Source organism: Crocodylus porosus, unplaced genomic scaffold (assembly GCF_001723895.1).
Source record: "Crocodylus porosus isolate Cpor-Errol unplaced genomic scaffold, CroPor_comp1, whole genome shotgun sequence".
In the NCBI taxonomy this organism is placed as follows: Eukaryota; Metazoa; Chordata; order Crocodylia; family Crocodylidae; genus Crocodylus; species Crocodylus porosus.
This window is the reverse complement of record NW_017728886.1, coordinates 33259116-33277800: the sequence shown is the minus strand read 5'-3', so window position 1 is coordinate 33277800 and position 18685 is coordinate 33259116. Positions and strand designations below refer to the sequence as shown.

Here is an 18685-nt window from a genome sequence, read left to right as displayed (position 1 = left end):
TACTTCTGTAGCTTTACAGTAGAGCTACAAACAGCAAGTATCCATGTATTCAGGTTGTAGTGCCATAAAAATGGTGGATCCACCACAAAAAAGTTCCTGTTTCAAACAGGAATATTTAGTAGTGCTACCTTTTATAGCCCAACATTTGACTTGTGGACAGTTGCAAATAACACTTCAGACTCCCAGCATTCCAGAGTGCTCTCCTCTCCCACCCCCACTCCAATGGGGAAAGAGGGTGAGCAGCTGACAGTAGACCTATAGCAGCAACTGCCACAGAGCCATTCTGCTCCACTGTTGCTGTGGCAGCAGCACACTGGGCAGCTTTGAGACAACCCAATCAGTTGCTGACACCTTCACAAAAAAGGTTGCTCCTTGGCAGGAGGTGAATCTGTAGTGCTCACAGCTAGGGGCTATGCAGGTGTGCAACCCTCACAGTACTTTATTACAGGAGACCCTCACCATTTGTGGGGGATATGGGAATGTATCCCCCATGAATGGCAAAATCCACGAATAAGGCACTGCATTTATGAACACCACCTGCATTCATGAATACGGTGCCCCCGGTGGCTGGAGGTAGGGACTGCGGGAGTGCGGCAGTGGTGGTGGGAGCCTGGCCACAGCAAGTATGGACCTTCTGAGGAGCTCCTTTAAGTGTATTTAAAATACAAGTTCAGCATTTGCGAATATTTGAAACCACAAATGCCGAAGCCATGAATAGCAAGGGTTTCCTGTATTTTTCTGGAGCTACAAAGTGCCATAGCATTTTGTGGCATATTGAAGGTCTGAGAACAGTTGCCAAACCAAGAAAATGGTTTTACTGACAATCTGGAAGTTTTTACTGATATCTGCAAATTGCTTGCCAGTAAAAAGCTTGGAATAAAAAAAAAAATGTTCTTGGGCTGGCAACCCCCCTTGACTGCAGAGACTGCTTTAAACTGTCATGCCCAGACCCACTCCATCCCAACCAGGGGACCCTACTGGTGGAATCAATAACAAGGGTATTACTGCCCTAACCTACAAAGTCCATGCGGCCCAAGAAGTGTAGAAAGAAACAGACTGAGATGAGGCAGTGGGTCTGTAAATCCTGCCACTAGAATAAAGTGCTCCCATCTCTACTACTCTACCTCAGCATAACAGTGAACTACTAAGCTTAACAGAATCTTTCTCCTATCCCACCTGCCTTGTGCGGAACAGCACAGCAGTTTGAGGGTACCTCTGCTGTGCAGGATAAGCTTGTGATCCCGACATAACGTGAGAGGCTTAAAGGAGTAGGCAAGAGACCAAGGAGATGAATGCTGAACAGTATTACTCCAGATGAAGAAGGGGAGATCTAGGGTCTTTGAAGACTGAAGTACTCTTACATATCCCCTCATTCTCTTCATGGTAAGCAGGTGAGATGTTTCAAAGATTGGGTGAACCCTGGGAGTTAAGACTGGAAGGGTTAAGCCTTAATACTCTTTATGCTGTACCCATGCAATTGTGTAGCATTCCCATTAAAATTAAGACAAATGGTATATTGGAAAATTCTGCTTTAAGAGCTATCTCAGTATCTTTGTTTATTCTCCTGTATGTCCTGATCAAAGCTTCATTGAGCCAGCTCCTATGAAGTCTACTGTCTGGACAGAGGCATCAGGGAAGATTTTAAGATAAGAGAATGCCAAATTTGTGTGCATTGGGTGGGGCGGGGAGAAAAGAAAACAACTTACCTAACATTTCCCCCAACCCTGCAATGATGTTAGGCTTGACCGTCACAGTGGCAATGAAGTTTTCATACCTACTCTCATTTTTTTCTGTATGCACAAATTAAATACAAGTGTAAAATAATAAAGACAATTGTGAGCTTTGGCTCTTAAAATGGGATGGGGGCAAGAGAAATGTATGTGCTACGTATATAAGCAGGAGTGTTGCAATGAAAACCTAAAAAGGACACTAGAAATTAAGGTAGAAAGGAAATAGAAAGACACATGAAAGAAAGGGAAAAGTACTGCCAGGAAAAATTCAGCAAAAAAAATTGTAAATAACAATAAAACAAGCTTAAATGAGTAATACCAGATGACAACTAAGTTCACTCTAAAAAACCTTCTGAATTAAAACAAACACGGGTAGCATTTAAATAAAATCCTGCTGATTTAAATATAAGGAAACTAGGAGACAGCTGAAAGGAATGCCCCATAGAGATGCAATAAACTGAAATAATTAAAAATAAAAGCTAAACGAAACAAAATAATATTAAGAAGTGAAATTAAAACATTCTGAGATCAAAACAACATGAAAGGAAAGTAGTATAAAAGACTTTGATAACTACAACAAAAGCAAGAACTTTGAAGAATGAGGCTCTGAGCATTAATGAAAACAAAATGTGGATGTCCAAACTGCTGCATGAAAAGGAATTGAAAGAAAGATAATAGCAATGACTCATGATAGTATAACCTCTTCTAGTGTTGAGGACTGGATTTTCTAATTTGAAACACAAGAGCAGCAAAAGAAGCAGCTTCAGGATCAGTGACACAAGGGATGATAGAAAATAGAAGTGACTGAAATAATGGCAGTGCCCTGATAACAATGCCAAGGCAACTAACAAAAGTATATACCTTGTGTCAGATCGCCATGATGCTAATAATCTACTAACCCATGAGTTTGTATAGTTACTTCCTGCCCCATCATGGAAGAGCCTAATTTTTTTTAATAATTATTGTAATACACAATTCGTTCCAGGTGGCAGGAAGGGAACTCCGATAAGTGGAAACAGCTATAGTTTAGCTTCCTTGGCTGTGAATTGCCATACACTCAAAAATGTAGGTGATTTGAATGTTATTCCTAACTTAGAATTTCCTGTGTTTGTAATGTGCTGCTTTCTTTTTATAACTAAAGTTTCAGAAAAGAAATATATACTCAAATCTCTGATGACTCCCTGAGCTCCTTGCTTTCCCTTACCATCTTTTGTTTGAGATTAATAAATAAAACAAAAGGTGCAGTCACACAGAACAATGGGACCGTTCCAAAATGGGAACCATTTCACAATTGCTCCCAGGCGGTGCAGATGCACATGACACTGAAATGGTTCCCAGTGAACTGGTTAAAAATACTGCTTCATTTTTTAACCATTCCAGGAAGATTTAAACTGGTTTAAAAGGCTTGTATGTCAGCTTTAGGCTTAAACTTCTAAGTGTTATGTGTGTCCCTACCTAAAAATTAATTTAACAGAGGCAGGAGTGACATAAGAGTGAACTCTGTGTTGTGCCATTTTTAAGGCAGCTTTGTGTTGCCTGTATTCTGGGCTACTGCAGTTGCTGAAATGCAAAATACCCAAGGCTACCGGTGGGCTATAGCCATATAATGTAAGCACCAGGGGCTACTTGCTTTCTTGGTCTGGGCCAACCTTCTCCCTTCCCTAACAAGTCCCTTTTACTACAACCAACAAATTTAGACAAGAGTAGAAAAAAATATTCTCCCTTGGACATAGTAGCAAGAATGGAAGTGGCCCTTGACACTTTTCAATTTAATCACAGCAATTCTTGCATCAAATGGTGGATGTGAGCACAATTTAGGCCACTACAGCAAAGGGACTTAATCTAAGTCATGCCTTCATAGTCGCAGGGTACATTTTTCAAAAGTGCACAGGAAACAGAGGAGAGTATAGAATCATAGGAAAGTAGGGCTGGAAGGGATGTCAAAAGATCATTTAGTCCAGCACCCTGCTCAAGGCAGGATTGTCTCTGACTAAACCATCCTAACGAAAAGCTTTTCCAACCTGCTCTTGAAAATTTCCAAGGATGGAGATTCTACAATTTCTCTAGGTAGCCTGTTCCAATGCTTGACTACTCTGCTAGTCAGAAAGTTCCTCATAATCTCCAATCTCAATTTTCTCTACTGCAGCTTGAAGCCACTGCTCTTAGTCCTGTCCCCAGTAGTCACAGAAAAAAAGCCCACCTCCATCCTCCTTATAATAACCCTCTAGGTTTTTAAAAACTGTTATCAAATCCCCCCTCAGTCTTTTCTTTTCCAAACTAAATAACACCAATTCTTTCAGCCTTCCCTCATAAGTCTTGATTCCCAGGCCACTAATCATATTCATTTTGTAAGGTGACTTACGCATGGGGTAACTTAAGTTATGTCTTACTGACTTTCAGTGATACTACATCAGTTTCCAAAATAGAACGTAAGCTTCTATATATCATTTATATGCTTCTGAAAATACTACCTGCAGCATGATTACTAGCCAACTGTTGTAGGTAAACAAAGCAGTCTCTGATGATAAGCCAACATGCTCTCCCTTTTAAAGAGACCTAGAACAGGGGTTGTCAACCAGGGGTACGCACGGTCAGGCAGGTGGGCAGGAATGAAGTGTGCCCTGGGGCACGGCAGCAGCATCTCCCCCAGAGCATTCCTGTAGATTGCTTCTTAATCAGGGGAGGTGGAGGGGCACACCAGGCACCGCTGGCCCCACACAACACACTGCAACAATGCCTCCCCACCCCCCACCCAGCTCACTCTGTGCCCACTCCCAGGAGCAGGACCCAGGGTGAGGGGGAATGAGGGCAGTGGCGCCCCTCTGCAGGCCATGCATGCATACACTGCCCAGCCAAATGAACGGGGGGGCTCACACATGGTGGCTGCCACGCCCCATGCTGGCCCACACTGCCACCACTGCTATACGCTGTTTTCATAGTTTCATAGTTGGTGGGGTCAGAAGGGACCTGAGCAGATCATCGAGTCCGAACCCCTGCCATGGGCAGGAAAGAAAGCAAGCTGGGGTCAAACAACCCCAGCCAAGTGATTATTGAGCCTCCTTTTGAAGACCCGCAGGGTAGGAGCGAGCACCACTCCCCTCAGAAGTTGATTCCAGATCCTAGCTATCCTGACAGTGAAGTAGTGCCTTCTGATATCTAGCCTGAATCTACTCTCAGTCAACTTATGGCCGTTGTTCCTTGTAACTCCCAGTAGTGCTCGGGGGGAACAGGGACTCTCTCATTGCCTGCTGGTCCCCCTTGGCCAGCTTGTAGATGGCCACCAGATCCCCCCTCAGCCTTCTCTTGTGGAGGCTGAACAGGTTCAGGTCCCGTAGCGTCCACTCATAGGGCCTGCCTTGCTACCCCCTGATCATGCGAGTGACCCTCCTCTGGACCCTCTCAATGCTGTCCACATCCCTCCTGAAGTAGGGCACCCAGAACTGGATGCAGTACTCCAACTGCAGCCTGACCAATGTCACATAGAGGGGGAGGATCACCTCCTTGGACATGCTCATGATGCATCTGTGGGTGCATGACAAGGTGCGGTTAGCCTTCCTGACTGCCTCCCCACATTGGCGGCCCATGTTTATTTTGGAATCAATAATGACTCCAAGATCCTTTTCTGCTTCTGCACTGACGAGAAGGGAGTTCCCCAGCCTGGAGGTATGCTGCTGGTTCTTCCTCCCTAGGAGCAGTACCTTGACTTGTCAGTATTGAATCCCATCCAGTTCTCATCCACCCACCCCTTTAACCTGTCTAGATCTAGTTGCAGCCTGTCCCTCTCCTTCAGTGTGCCCATTTCTCCCCACATCTTAGTGTCATCTATGAATTTGAACAGGGTGCTTTTCACCCCCTCCTCCAAGTCACTGATGAAGATGTTGAACAGTGAGGGCAAGAGGACCGAGCCCTGTGGGACCCCACTGCCCACATCCCTTCAAACTGAAAATGACCCATTCACCACCACTCTCTGGGTGTGACCCTCCAGCCAATTTGCAACCCATCTGACTGTGTAGGCATCAATGCCACAGTCACCTAATTTCTTAAAAAGAATGGGGTGAGAGACAGTGTTGAAGGCCTTCCTAAAGTCCAGAAAGACTACGTTCACTGCAACACCTACGTCCAACGATTTTGTGACCTGGTTTTCCTATAGCCAGTCACACATGTGGCTCCGCAGGTTGCTGATGGGCAATGCCATGCGTGAGGCTCACCAGCAGCCTGCAGAGCTGGGTGTGGAAAATCAAGATAAGATAAATGGACCTTTTTCCAAATGCAGCAGCCTTAAAACCCAACCAATATGTACAAAAAGCTACAAATGACATCCACACCAAGGGCAACAGCTGGAAAAGGCAAAGGTAAATCGCTTTGCAACTCTGTTCAGGCTGCAGCATCGCAACACCAAGGGAACTGAGCCAACAGCAGCAAGAGAAGCTTGCAAGGCTCCTCATGTGCCAAGCAGAGTCCAACAGATATTTGGATTGCATTTGGCAAGGAGAAAAGTGGAGCTGTAGGTGCCCTCTAAGGTTTCCTGAATATGGATGCACTGGGCATTCACCATATGAAGGAGGTGGTATGAAGGAAAAGGCTGGCTAGACAAGATTCCTTCACTAAGAGCAAACAATAATTCTCCTAATAATATTTTAGTTGTACTCTGTATTTTTATTGTCATACGAACTCAGCATATTGTAATGCCAGTGACTGAGTTAAACCTGGCTGAAACTGGTAAGTATAATAGTCACCCTTCATATAGGGTCTAAAATGTATTTGTTCATTAAGGAACATCGGTGAACAATACTTGATCCAAAATTATTCACCATTTTTATAACAAACTTTGTTGATAATACGATATCTTTATTGGAAAAGTTTGCAGATGACATCATGATTGATGGGTAGTTAATAATGAGAAGGATAGGCTTCTGTTACAGAGTAATCTGAATCACCTGGTTAAATGGTTCTAACCTAACAAAATATATTTTAATACAGACAAAAACCTCTGGCACCAAAGAATACAGGAGAAGAGGCTCTTGGAAATGAGCAACTCAAAGAAAGACATAGGAGTCATTAAAGGTGCTGACAGAAGTGATATTTTATTTTTCTCATGCTTGGCCTTCTGAAAGGGCTCTACAACCATGCCCTGGCAGAAGAGCACGGCTGCAGAGTGTTTTAAAAGTGCCTGATTACACACCAAATTAATCCTCATTTAATGAGAGTTCCGATGAAGGCACTCCATAGCAGACACGCAGCCTTTCTTGGATTGGCTCCAAAGTGGAGCTTGATCCTCCAGCCCCCAGACTCAACAGTGAACATCTCTTGGGTTAGGCGGCAGGGGGGAGATCACTGTAACTCATGACACTTTCTGTGAAGTACCATGAGTTACAGTGGGGAGCTACCCATCTGTCAGCACCCTAAGATTACCACCTCATTGTAAGCTGTCAATGCTAGGCTCTGACTGAATGTCATTGTATACAACGTTTGCAAGACTACACTAGAATACCACGCCCACTTTGGTGCTTTACGAAGGGTGCAGAAACACTGGAAAGAATACCAAAAAGGGCCAACAAAAAGATCTGGGGGGCCTGGAAATAAGTCTTACACTATGGGCACATCTACACAGGACATTTACTGCATACCTGCCTAATTAGCTCCAGTAAAATCTGTGTCTATACATGTAGCCCTATTAGGTCACAGTACACTAATAATAAACTCTGCCAATATTGTCAATTTTCCTTATATTGGTGCCAATCTGATATAGATTCATACATGCTCGGGTCAGAAGGCACCTCAATAGATGATCAAGTCTGACCTCCTGCCCTGGGCAGGAAAGAGTGCTGGGGTCACATGACCCCAGCCAGATGCCCTTCCAGCCTTCTCTTCAAGACCCCAAGGTAGGGGAGAGCACCACCTCCTTTGGAAGCCCATTCCAAATTCTGGCCACCCTTCCTGTGAAAAAGTTCTTCCTGATATTCAGCCTAAATCGTTTGTGACCATTGTTCCTTGTTACCCCAAGAGGCACCCTGGTGAACAGAGCATCTCCGGTTCCTTGCTGTGCCCTGCTAATTAATCTGTAGGCAGCCACAAGATCACCTCTCAGCCTTCTCTTGCGGAGGCTGAAGAGTTCCAGGTCTCTCAATCTCTCCTCATAAGGTTTGGCCTGCAAGCCCTTCACCATAGGAGTGGCCTTCCTCTAGACCCTCTCGAGGTTATCCACATCCTTCTTAAAGTATGGTGCCCAAAACTGGATGCAGTACTCTAACTGCGGTCTGACCAATCCCGTATAGAGGGGAAGTGTTACCTCCTTGGATCTATTCATCATGCATCTCCTAATGTATGATAAAGTGTGGTTAGCTTTGTTGATGATTTCCTCACACTGACAACTCATGTTCATCTTGGAGTCCAGTATGACTCCAAGATCCCTTTCCGCTTCTGTGCTGCTGAGAGGGTCATTCCCCAGCCAGTAAGTGTGCTGGATATTTTTACGTCCTAGGTGTAACACTCTGCACTTGTCCTTGTTGAACTGCATCCTATTGTGTTCTGCCCACTTTTCCAGCATGTCCAGGTCTGGCCCCTTTGCCCCCTTTCCCTCACAACGGGATCATCTCCCTCTGGGCCTGAAGGATCACCTGGAATGACCACCCTTCCTGGACTCCTATACGGGATTGCTGTATTGGTGCACCTCTAGTTCTTACGACTGCTTCTGTCTTGACCTAACCATAGTTGGACAAAACATTAATAATACAGTTTGTGAGCAGTAGCGAGAGAAGAACGCAGAAGACATGAGAAAGCAGTGGTACTCTAGCACCCCTGACAGAAGCTGAATATAGGGAACATTTACACCACTGTTTGTATAGAAAGACTATTATTTGTCCACAGCACAGTTCATGCTGTTATCATATACTCTTAATAAGATACTCATTTGAGTTTGTACGCTTTAAGATAAGGCCTCAATAAGGCTTTGTTATCTAACTAATCAAATTCCCTTGATGCTTTGTTTGTTCTATCAAGTATCCAGCTAAGCTCTGTAATACCCTTAGCATTGTCAACTACTAAGAATCATAAAGTAAGGGTGTCTTTTTCCCCCTTTCTGTACTGAATTAAATGAATTGTGTGTCCTGCACTCTATTTTCTCTTTCAAGAATACCAGACAAATATCAATAAGAATGATTTATGTACCAGGTAATGTGCTATTTTTGGTACTTTACTTCTTTTCAAATAACCTTGTGAGCTAATTCTACAGGTTATATGTCTTAAACAAAGTAGCTATAAAAAGGAATACATGAAGTCATATGTTGAACTTGCTGCATCTAATTTACTGCAGCATTATAATAGACCAAGAATTGCTAGTGTATACTATTGTTACTAATAGTACTGGTCTTTTAGGACCAGAACCAAGAAGGGGCTTGAGATATGGTGATGTTGAATGTTTACACACCTAGAAGTAAGGCAAACCATTCTGGAAACCTCAAAGCTAAGTTAAAACAAAAACTAAAGCCCTCAACATAAGATTTTATGGGGAACCTTTTAAAAGAAGAGACCTGGTATAATTCTACAATACTACACGAAACAAGAATAGGTAAACCTTGAGAATAAATGAAGGGATGCTATGGATCCCCATATGTGATGTTATCTCAGTCCTTAACCTAAAATGATCTGTAAGGTCCATCTGAGGAGATGTAAAGGAGGCAAGATTTCAATGTGGCTAGCACTGGAGAACATAGCTGTAAAAACAAAAACTGGACAAGTTGTGACAGAAACAAGATTACCACTGGAGCAAAATGGCTTGGATCTTTCCTAGACAATATATTCCACAGTAAAAATATGGACTTATCAGTGGCTAACTAAAGAATACCCTTCATAAGTTGTTGGCAACCTGGCAGGAAGAGAAATCCCAAAGATTTGGATGGATGTAAAATCAGTTTGGTTTGGTGATCTGTAAAAATCCTAACAGAAAAATACTTACTAAACTATTAGACCTGCATTATTTGTAATCTGATTTTTTTCTCTGTATTAGTGATGTTAAAATAGCTCTGCTAGACCTCAAAAGAAAGAACAGAAATGTCAGGACATTATGAAAAGATTGCCAACTGCCAGGGGTATACAAATAATGATGCCATAACAGCCAAGTATGTATATTTGTGTTTTCATTCTAATCCAACATTAAAATACTTTGTTGACTAATAAATCTGTCTCATTTAGAAATGGCTGTCCTGCATCACTTCCAACTTCTGTCAGCTGCATCCCAAAGGATGAGGTCTCTAAAAGAAGTTCAGATCTTTATAATTCATTAAAGCAGTGGTCCAGAAGCCAGTCACAAAATAATGAAGTCTCAGCAAAAACTTGAGATATAAGACCTAGTACTAAATTGGTTTCTCCCCTATAATGGGAACAATCTACAAGACCCCAAATATTGGCTAACCACTTATGTCAACATAGTAACAAATGTCTGGCTAAAATATTCTTATTTTGACACGTGCCTATTAAAAACAGAACAATGAATTTAAAAGGAGACAAAGAAATAAAAAATGTTAATGCCAAAAAAAACCCAATAAGATGCAAACCCACTTTCTATTCTCAGACAGCTAGAGTAATAAAATATATTGATTCACAATAAAATAAAACTGAGAAATCAAAGTTATAATGCCTTGGAACATGGCCAAAAATAACAAGGAAAGCCCACAACAGATATTTATTCAATGGGCTAAGATTCCCACTTTAGAATGCATCAAAGCAAAGAAAGGTATAACCATTAGTGCATTGTGCATATTTAGTGCCATTTATTGAAAGATATAGAAAACTAACTATCATGTCAAACACCAAAAAGGAAGTGGTCTTGTGGAGTGAGTCCCAAGAGGTAGTAAGGGTTCATTCCCTTAGTGAATTACTTTCTCCCATTTTTAGTCTAGCTATTCAAGAAATAGACTCTCTTACTATGTACATGTAAAGTGGCAGCATAAAGGGGCTATGGTTCTGGCTGAGCCTTCTGGGCACAGATAACAATATTAGTAATGTAGTAATATATGTCAATAAACCTTTAACCTTTTGCTGCTTACAGTTAAATAGTCACAAACTCTTCTAACACTATAGTATACCAAAGAATACTAACATTATTACATGATGGAATGACTTCTATACTTTTTCAAAGTTTTATATATTTAGCGTGATCTTTTTAAGCATATATACTTCCAGCACTAGCAAGTGGGTTCTCCTATTACTCTGCTTTTTTATTCTTTAGAATGAATTATGTCCTTCCAAAATCCACACACAAATGCAATTCAGCTGGCCCTGATCTACAAAGTTTGGATCAGGATCTGAACATCCTCAAATACCAAAAAACAATATTTTGCTGTCAAATTACTTTTACTTTAAAAAACAGTAAAAAAAAAAAAAAAAAAAAAAGGACTGTCATTTCACACATATGTGATAACAATTACATGTAAATAATGCCTTCTCTGCACAAAGCTATATGTCTATTTTTTCAATAGAAGGGGAAAAAAGGCAAAAGTATGTTAAGCCAACATACTGATAAGTAAAATAAACAAGATAGTATATTGTAATATGAGAACAGAACAGAACATCACTCTAGTACAGAAAAGGCTAACTTTTAAAAGAACTAACAGGTCACTAATATCTTCTATTCATTTTCCATACCAATATATTTAACATGCTAATAGGCAAAATGGCCTTTCAGTTACTGTCATTCAGTTTACTTGTTCACTGAAAATTGCAAAGTAAAATTAAGCTTTCCAGTTAAATTATACATCGTTTGATTTATTCTATGTCTTTGGATAGAAAAGACAAGTAAATTCTAATCTAGTCATGTAATCACTATAAACAGCAGTCACTAAAGTATTCAGACTAATTCAGTTCAACTCTAAGTTTGAAATATTTAAAATAAACCTCCTCATGGGCTCTCAAATCAGTGCAGGTTATGTATGTCTAAAGCACACTCAGATCTAACATTTTATGTACAGATAAGGGGCACTGAATTAATACATCAGTGAAGTTTGAATGCAACATGACAGTGACAGTGTTGTTAGTGAAAAATGGTGGGAAACTATAGGTGGGTACCTCCTTCATCAGATGGCCTTGTTACCTCACTGCTGTAAGAAAAGCTAGAGTTCATCTCAGAACCATCTAATTTGTCATCCCCCAGATTCATGCCAGTAGCACTGGTAGAATGGAAATGCTGTTTATTGTAACGGCTTGCTTTTTCTACAAAAGGGAAAAGAATGGCTCAGTAAATAAATTATAACAGAATAAAATAGACAGCAAATGATTAATGTACCAATAGCCCAAAATTATGGAAAGGTGAACTTCAACCAATTTCACAATCAGAAAGTTGACTAGGACTCTAAAAGCTGAAATGGAAGCAGAGAAAGGAAAGAAAAATTCTAATGAAGGTGTTATTCTATCTCTGTAGCATACTTAATTCTCTCAACTAGAAAGCTGGTCTATATGTTTTTAAATTGGATCACTAGTCATAGAAATGGCAAGTTGTGTAAGTCGCACAGAAGGTAGGGTAAGGGCAGACATTCAGGGGGGCTAGGGAGAAATTAGATCATGTTAAAAATGGCTACCCAATCTAAGGTAAATTGAGATGGGGAGGATTGGGGAGATGGGGGCAAGCAGACTTGGGGGGATTTGGGGATCTGTGGGAGGACATGGGGATAAACACAATCCACAGGAGTGATATGGGGTCAGACATGATCAGCGAGGTGATGTGGGGGCAAGTGGCATCTGCGAGAGGGAATTGAGGAACTGGGTAGAGGGAGCAGGCAGCATCTGCGGGAGTAATCAGGGGGCAGACAGGGTCTGTGGGGAGTTGCTGGGGTCTGGGAGGGTTTGGTAGGATCAGGGCAGCTCACAGGAACCCTGGGGGACCTCGAGGCTATTTTTAGCCCCCTCTCCTTTCCCCCCCCAAAACCTCCTCCCCTCACACCAATGATACCTATCTTTTCTTCTCCCAGTGGCACCATGAGCAACTTGTGGGATGAAGTATTTGTGGGGTGTGGTGAGGGGCTGTGGGGAGATAAAAATTGCCCAGTTCTAGAGGGAAGGGTAGAAAAAGTGCAGCCCCAAGGCTGCACAGATAACTGTGCAGAAGTTTGATGCACCTGTCTAACCTAAATAGATTAAGTTTGAGTGTACATTGATCCAAGTCTATCTTAGACCAGGATCCACCAATTTTAAACTGGTCATTTGTGGAACTTCTGTACACTTATAAGTTTATATTGATTTCCATTCACTGAGACTGGGTATAAGTGCAAGGTCTGCACTGGGGGGCAAACTAAGTTAGATCAGGTGGCCATTTTTTATCCAGTCTAACCTCCCCCTATTCCCACAAATCTCTGCACTTAGCCTTATAGATTAACCGGTTCAGAGAAGTGTAAGCTTTCATATGTAACAACCTATTTTGTCAGATGCTATGCAGATGGGAAAGTAAGTTGTTGCCTGCAAAAGCTCATGCCTCTGAATTAGTTGGTCTCAAAGGTGCTTACCCTGCCCTACCCTATGTTGGATCACCATCCATGTAAGCCTTTCAATTCAACCTTATTTGCATAAAAATCCCCCAAAATATCATACAGTATGAATTACGAGTGATCTATCTGAAACTGAGCATGTGTTTACATGACAATATAGTGCCATGCCCAAATGTTCAAGATAACACCACATGTACACACATAACTATACTAGTCCTGATACCTGAGCTGCTTTGGGTGTACAAATTCCATGTACAAGCAATTCTAGATATTTTACACCTTTTTTAGGCCTGATTTATTAACCTTGGCTGGAAAGAAAAAACATGTGATGTATTGTTTAGAAATGGCTATTTTTAATCCAAAATGTAGACAATTTTGATAGAATACTGAATGTAAAAGAACTGGAAAATATGTGAGATAAATATTTCTTAGCTATAATGCCATTATTATTTTTACTGTGGTAGTCAGTGCAGCAGAAGCTGGCTGAATTCACCTATATTTAATATAATTCAGCTGTGATCCCATTTTTCCTGTAGGCAATTTATTCCTCCATATGACTTCTGAAACCTCACTCACATGATGATTATTTCCATGATAATTAAGCTTCTAAAATGTGTTCATTAGAAAATAATTTTCTAGAACTTACAACTAAGATGAAAAGGACTTGCTCTAGCCTGAATATCTTAATTTAATAACAAATTTTCTTAAGTAATTTTCAAATATTATCAATTCAGGAAAAGAAGTGATCACTAAAATGAGCACATTTTTCTTTTCACAGCAAGATATATGTCACTGAGCACACTGCAAAAGTTAGGAGTTAAGAATCTTCCTGCAACATTGTAGCATTTCTCATTACCTTAGCAGTCACTGTATTTTCAGTGTGTATGAAAGAGGAGAGATAGAGAGAGAAAGAATATTTAAAGCCTTTAAAATACTGTTACTATGGCTGGAAAGTGTCTAAACAAAGCTTATGAAAAGTTTTAGGATGCTTATGTAAACGAAGCATTTATATACTAATGATAGTTTTATGGTCAAGTGTACTGTTAAAATGGGGTGTATCCCAAAAGAAAAATTTGGCCACTTATTAGTACCTAATCAAGGAATCAAGGGTGATGCAGGCACCTACCCTGGAGATCTTCAAAAGGAGATTGGACACACACTTTGCTGGGGTCATTGGACCCCAGCAGTCTTGCCTGCCCAGAGGAGGGGGGCTGGACCTGATGATCTTGCAAGATCCTGTCTAGCCCTAAAATTCTGTGGATCTGTGACTAACTGCAGTCAGCTGGAATCCCTCCATTGACTTCACTGAGCTTTAGCCTCTACCATGGGTATTTAAGATTTCCATAAATACCATAGATACTTACAATTGATTTACTCAAATCCAAGATAAGGTTTTTCCCCCCAATTTAACAGTCTAGGAGGGCAGGCACCTCCTGCAGCTCTAACTCCAGCCCAGACCTGGGCTCAGGCTCAGAGCCACAGGTACTACCCTCCCTCTGCACCCCTTGCCTGTTCCCCTGCCACCACCACTTACCCTCCAGCACCAGCCCAGGGCACAAGGCACATGCTGCCTCAGGCGCTGGCCCCGGCCTGGTCACGTAGCTGCAGTGGTAGAGGCAGCAGCAGCAGCTCTGGCCCTAACTTTGGGGTTCAGACTGCCACTGTCACAACTGCTGCTGCATGGCTGAACAGGGACCAGAGTGCCCATGTGCTCTATTCCTGGGTTGGAGCAGGGTCAGTGGGTAAGTGGTGGGGGCAGAGGCTGTGGTGGGGAGGGGTGCAGAAGCAGTGGGGGAGGGACGGGCAGAAGCACCAGGGAGGGTAAGGATGGGTGACAAGCACTAGAAGGTGGCCAGGCAAAAGCGGGGAAGTTGTGAGGGGGGGACAGATGCCAGGGTGTGCAGGCCATGGCAGGATCAGGGGCCAAGAGATGCAGGGACTCACCCAGTGCAGGCATGAGGAGGCAGATAGGAGGGGGGACAGGTGCCAGGGCACAGGGCAGGCACCATGGGGACAAGTGTTGAGTGAGGACAGGAAGCAGAGGGCAAGGGGCAGGGAACAGGCTACTTGACTACCCCACTGCCTGTCCCCCACCAGATGCTTGTTCCACTGTAACAGTGGGTGAGACAAACTGAAGATGACTGTCCAATAATTAGATTCTGTATATGGAAAATTGTAACAAATTTATACATTGTCCATATATTCAGTGTAATTATTTAGGGGGTTCTCTTCAATTCAAAGTTCTCTTGGATTTAAGTAAATACAATAAGTATTTTGGAAAAATATATATAGCCATGAGAGATTATTCAGAAATTATGAGATCATGGTCCCATTAAAATCAATGGCAATACTCCCATTGACTTCTATGAGCCCAGAATTTCACTTCATAACTCACTCCAGTGGTTTCCAGTATGTACCCACCACTAAAAGTGAGCTATTGTTAAAAAATGAATCTATAAATATGTTCTAAAACCTTGTTTAAATAGAAACACAACACTCAGTCAACTTCCTCTACTTCTTTTTTCAACATTAATGGAAATGTTTTTAACCAAATTCTATTTAAAACATTAGGTAAGGATCTTTGTGGGTGCTATTAGACCAGTTTTGTGTTGGGAGGGATACAGACAATCTTTCAAGCACCAAGTATCTTTCCTCAGATCTCCTGCCCTGAGACCTGAGAAAGAACACTTGGTACCCATAAACTTGTCTATATCCCCCCCAGCTATATAGCTGGTCCAATAAATGATATCATTTACAAAAATCCTTGCCTCTTGCATTTTTCCTGGACCACCAGAGCTATAGAATCATCCCAACGCTATTTAAAACATTGAAGATGGTAAAGAAGTAAGTGTGGGAATGTAATATCAGAAAGAAGTAATTTGAAATCAAGCTGAAGTATGCATTTCCTATTGTTTTATCCTTCTCTTTCTTTCTACCTGTCAGTGGGGGCATCTACATGAGATACCCACTGCACAGTCATTTAGTACTTACATAACCAAGGACTAAATGAAAGTGCAGTAACTGGCACTACTACACAGTAGCATCCCAGCACAGTAGCCTAAATGACACTGTGTAGTACCTCATTACTACTGTGCAGTAGCATCGCATCATGGTTCATGCTCGGCCACACTACTGCACAGTAGTAATGAGCTACTGCACAGTAAGCATCTCATGTTTACACACCCAGACAGTCTTTACACTGTGCACTTCTCAGAATGGGAAATGTCCCTTCTTGAATATTTGGAACTATCTTCACATGGTGAATGCTACTGTATCAGATGCAAACAGGTACCAGGATGCAAACAAATCAGATATATAACTTGTAGTTCACTGTGACTTATAAACAAGTTTCACAAGTTCCTTGAAATCCATTATATGGATGTGTCTAAAGTATTAGTGAATTCCATTTATTTGAAAATCCCCTTTGCAAACAGTACAAGTGTTTTCAGCACACATGGAATTAATTTGGTTTACTCCAACTGGAAGTAATAATTCCAGTTCATGACAGAAATGTTTTTGCAGTTTTTTGTTTATGCATACAATTAGAGTCAACTGCTTCAAGGTGCTAATTTTTAAAACACAACAGTTTTAAAATGAAAGGAAAAAAATAACAGATGGTTAGCCTATCAACCTGAAAGTTTACTATGATAGCTTTACATACAAAAATGTAAATAGACGATATGGGCAAAACTCAAAATACAAGCAATACCAGAAAGCATATGCAGACTCCTAGACTGAATATTGTCTTCCAGAGGATCAATGTCGAAGACGGACCCAGGATCTGTGCGCCAAACTTTGAGGTCTTCTCACAAAGAAAGAAGACAGACAGTAGTGATATAAATAAAAGCATGAGATCAAGGAGTTTAAAGAACAGTGATTGTGTTATTCCTTGTTATAGTTATTAACAGAAAGATCTAGACATCCATGGACTAAAGGCATTTGTTTCCTATTAAAAGTAACTTGTTCCATTCATTTTAAGTGTTATACATCATTCCAGAATGGATTAGATATAACTGATCTGACCTTAGAGTAGCGGGTGAACATAGATTGCCTCTCAAAATCCCTGTCCTGACCTATTTTCTATAATTTTTAGAGGACAGTTTTTTAATTTACTTCTAATTTTGCCAAGCATGACAGTAACATTACATATGACTATACTAATGAAATATTTTTTAAAGTATCATATTAAATAGCCATTTATATTATAATACTTGGGAGGTTGCTTTGCTTTTTTTTTTTTTTTTTTAAACAAAACTCACACACTGTCCACAACAGTCACTTCCTTCTTCTGTGACTTAATTGTTATTTGTTTGCCTACATAGAAGTTAAGTTCCTTGGGGCGCCATCCCCTATCTTAGCTAAAACTACTCTTGGAATTCATCTTATGAATAGACTAAGTGGAATGAAAATGACTTCTTTCCTCATAACTTGTACATAGATCTAACTGCAAATTTTGAAATTCACAAGCCCAAACTGGCTAGTTTAGGAGAGAGATTTGCACATTAAAAGGTTACAATTTATAGCTAGATCCCAAGTATTAATAATTTGCTAAAGATTAATAAATGATTAAGAAATCTCTTAATATATTTTAATGAATATAACTAGTTAAAACTTTTATACCTATTTGTAATAAATATAAACTATAACCACAGACCTAAAGTTCAATAATAACAATATTTATAACCAATCAACACCTCTGATGAACAGCTCACAACAATCTGTGACATACCAGTAAAATAATTTATAAACTTTTACAACCTATTTTAAAATAGACCTTATTATAAAGCGTGGCCAATTAAAAGATGAATCCATCAGATCATACACTTACCCTAGTGCAGGGTCAGGCAAAGTCCGGCCCATGGGCTGGATCTGGCCAGCAGTGAACTCCATTTCCCAGCAGTCCCTGCCCACCTGGCTGGGGCCAGTTTCCATGGAGACCCCAGCAACAGCCATGCTGTGACAGCATGGGGCCAGTGTTTCCATGGAGACCAGCCCCAGCAGTGCTGGCAGGCCTCTTTCTGGTAGTGGTGGCAAGGGGGGACTGTGCTGCAGGTAGGACCATGGCGGGCTCAGCTGCCACTGCCTGTGCAGGGTGAGCAATGGTAGAAGTGGTGGGAGCAGTACCACTGAGAAGGGTGGCTATGGGGGGCCACAGGGAATTTAGGAGTGGCTATAGGCTCCCCACCCCCCCAATACTGCCTTTGGTGGCAGGGCAAGGAGCGGCTCCAGAGCCCAGCTGGATCTTGTGGCAGTGACAGCATGATCCAGAGCCAGGCCAGAGCCACAATCTGCAACCCAAATGCTCCAGGCAGGGATGTGCAGTTGGGAGACTGTGGCTCTGCCCTGGCTCTGGACCATGCTGTTGTTAGAAATATTATTAAAATAGAAATATTATTAAAAATGTATAGTGAATAGAGTGTTGTTAAAACTGCACAGTTTGTATCTCGTACCTGATAAGAAGCAACACCACCAAGGACATCT

General features: G+C 41.5%; 1 protein-coding gene across 5 annotated transcripts in view; it reads right to left on the bottom strand.

Annotated features, from left to right (window-relative positions):
* The window catches only part of NEBL (nebulette), a 164964-nt gene that overhangs the window by 29387 nt on the left and 116892 nt on the right, over positions 1-18685 (bottom strand). For 3 of the 5 annotated variants that reach the window (XM_019532267.1, XM_019532284.1, XM_019532291.1), the window contains 2 exons: positions 16914-17009; positions 11793-11936 (listed from right to left, as the gene is read on the bottom strand). The exons of 1 other annotated variant lie outside the window; for it this stretch is intronic. In XM_019532267.1, the coding sequence (XP_019387812.1) occupies positions 11793-11936; positions 16914-17009 (240 nt within the window). The remainder of the gene's footprint in view (positions 1-11792; positions 11937-16913; positions 17010-18685) is intronic. One more of the 5 variants, XM_019532276.1, reaches the window with a different exon arrangement.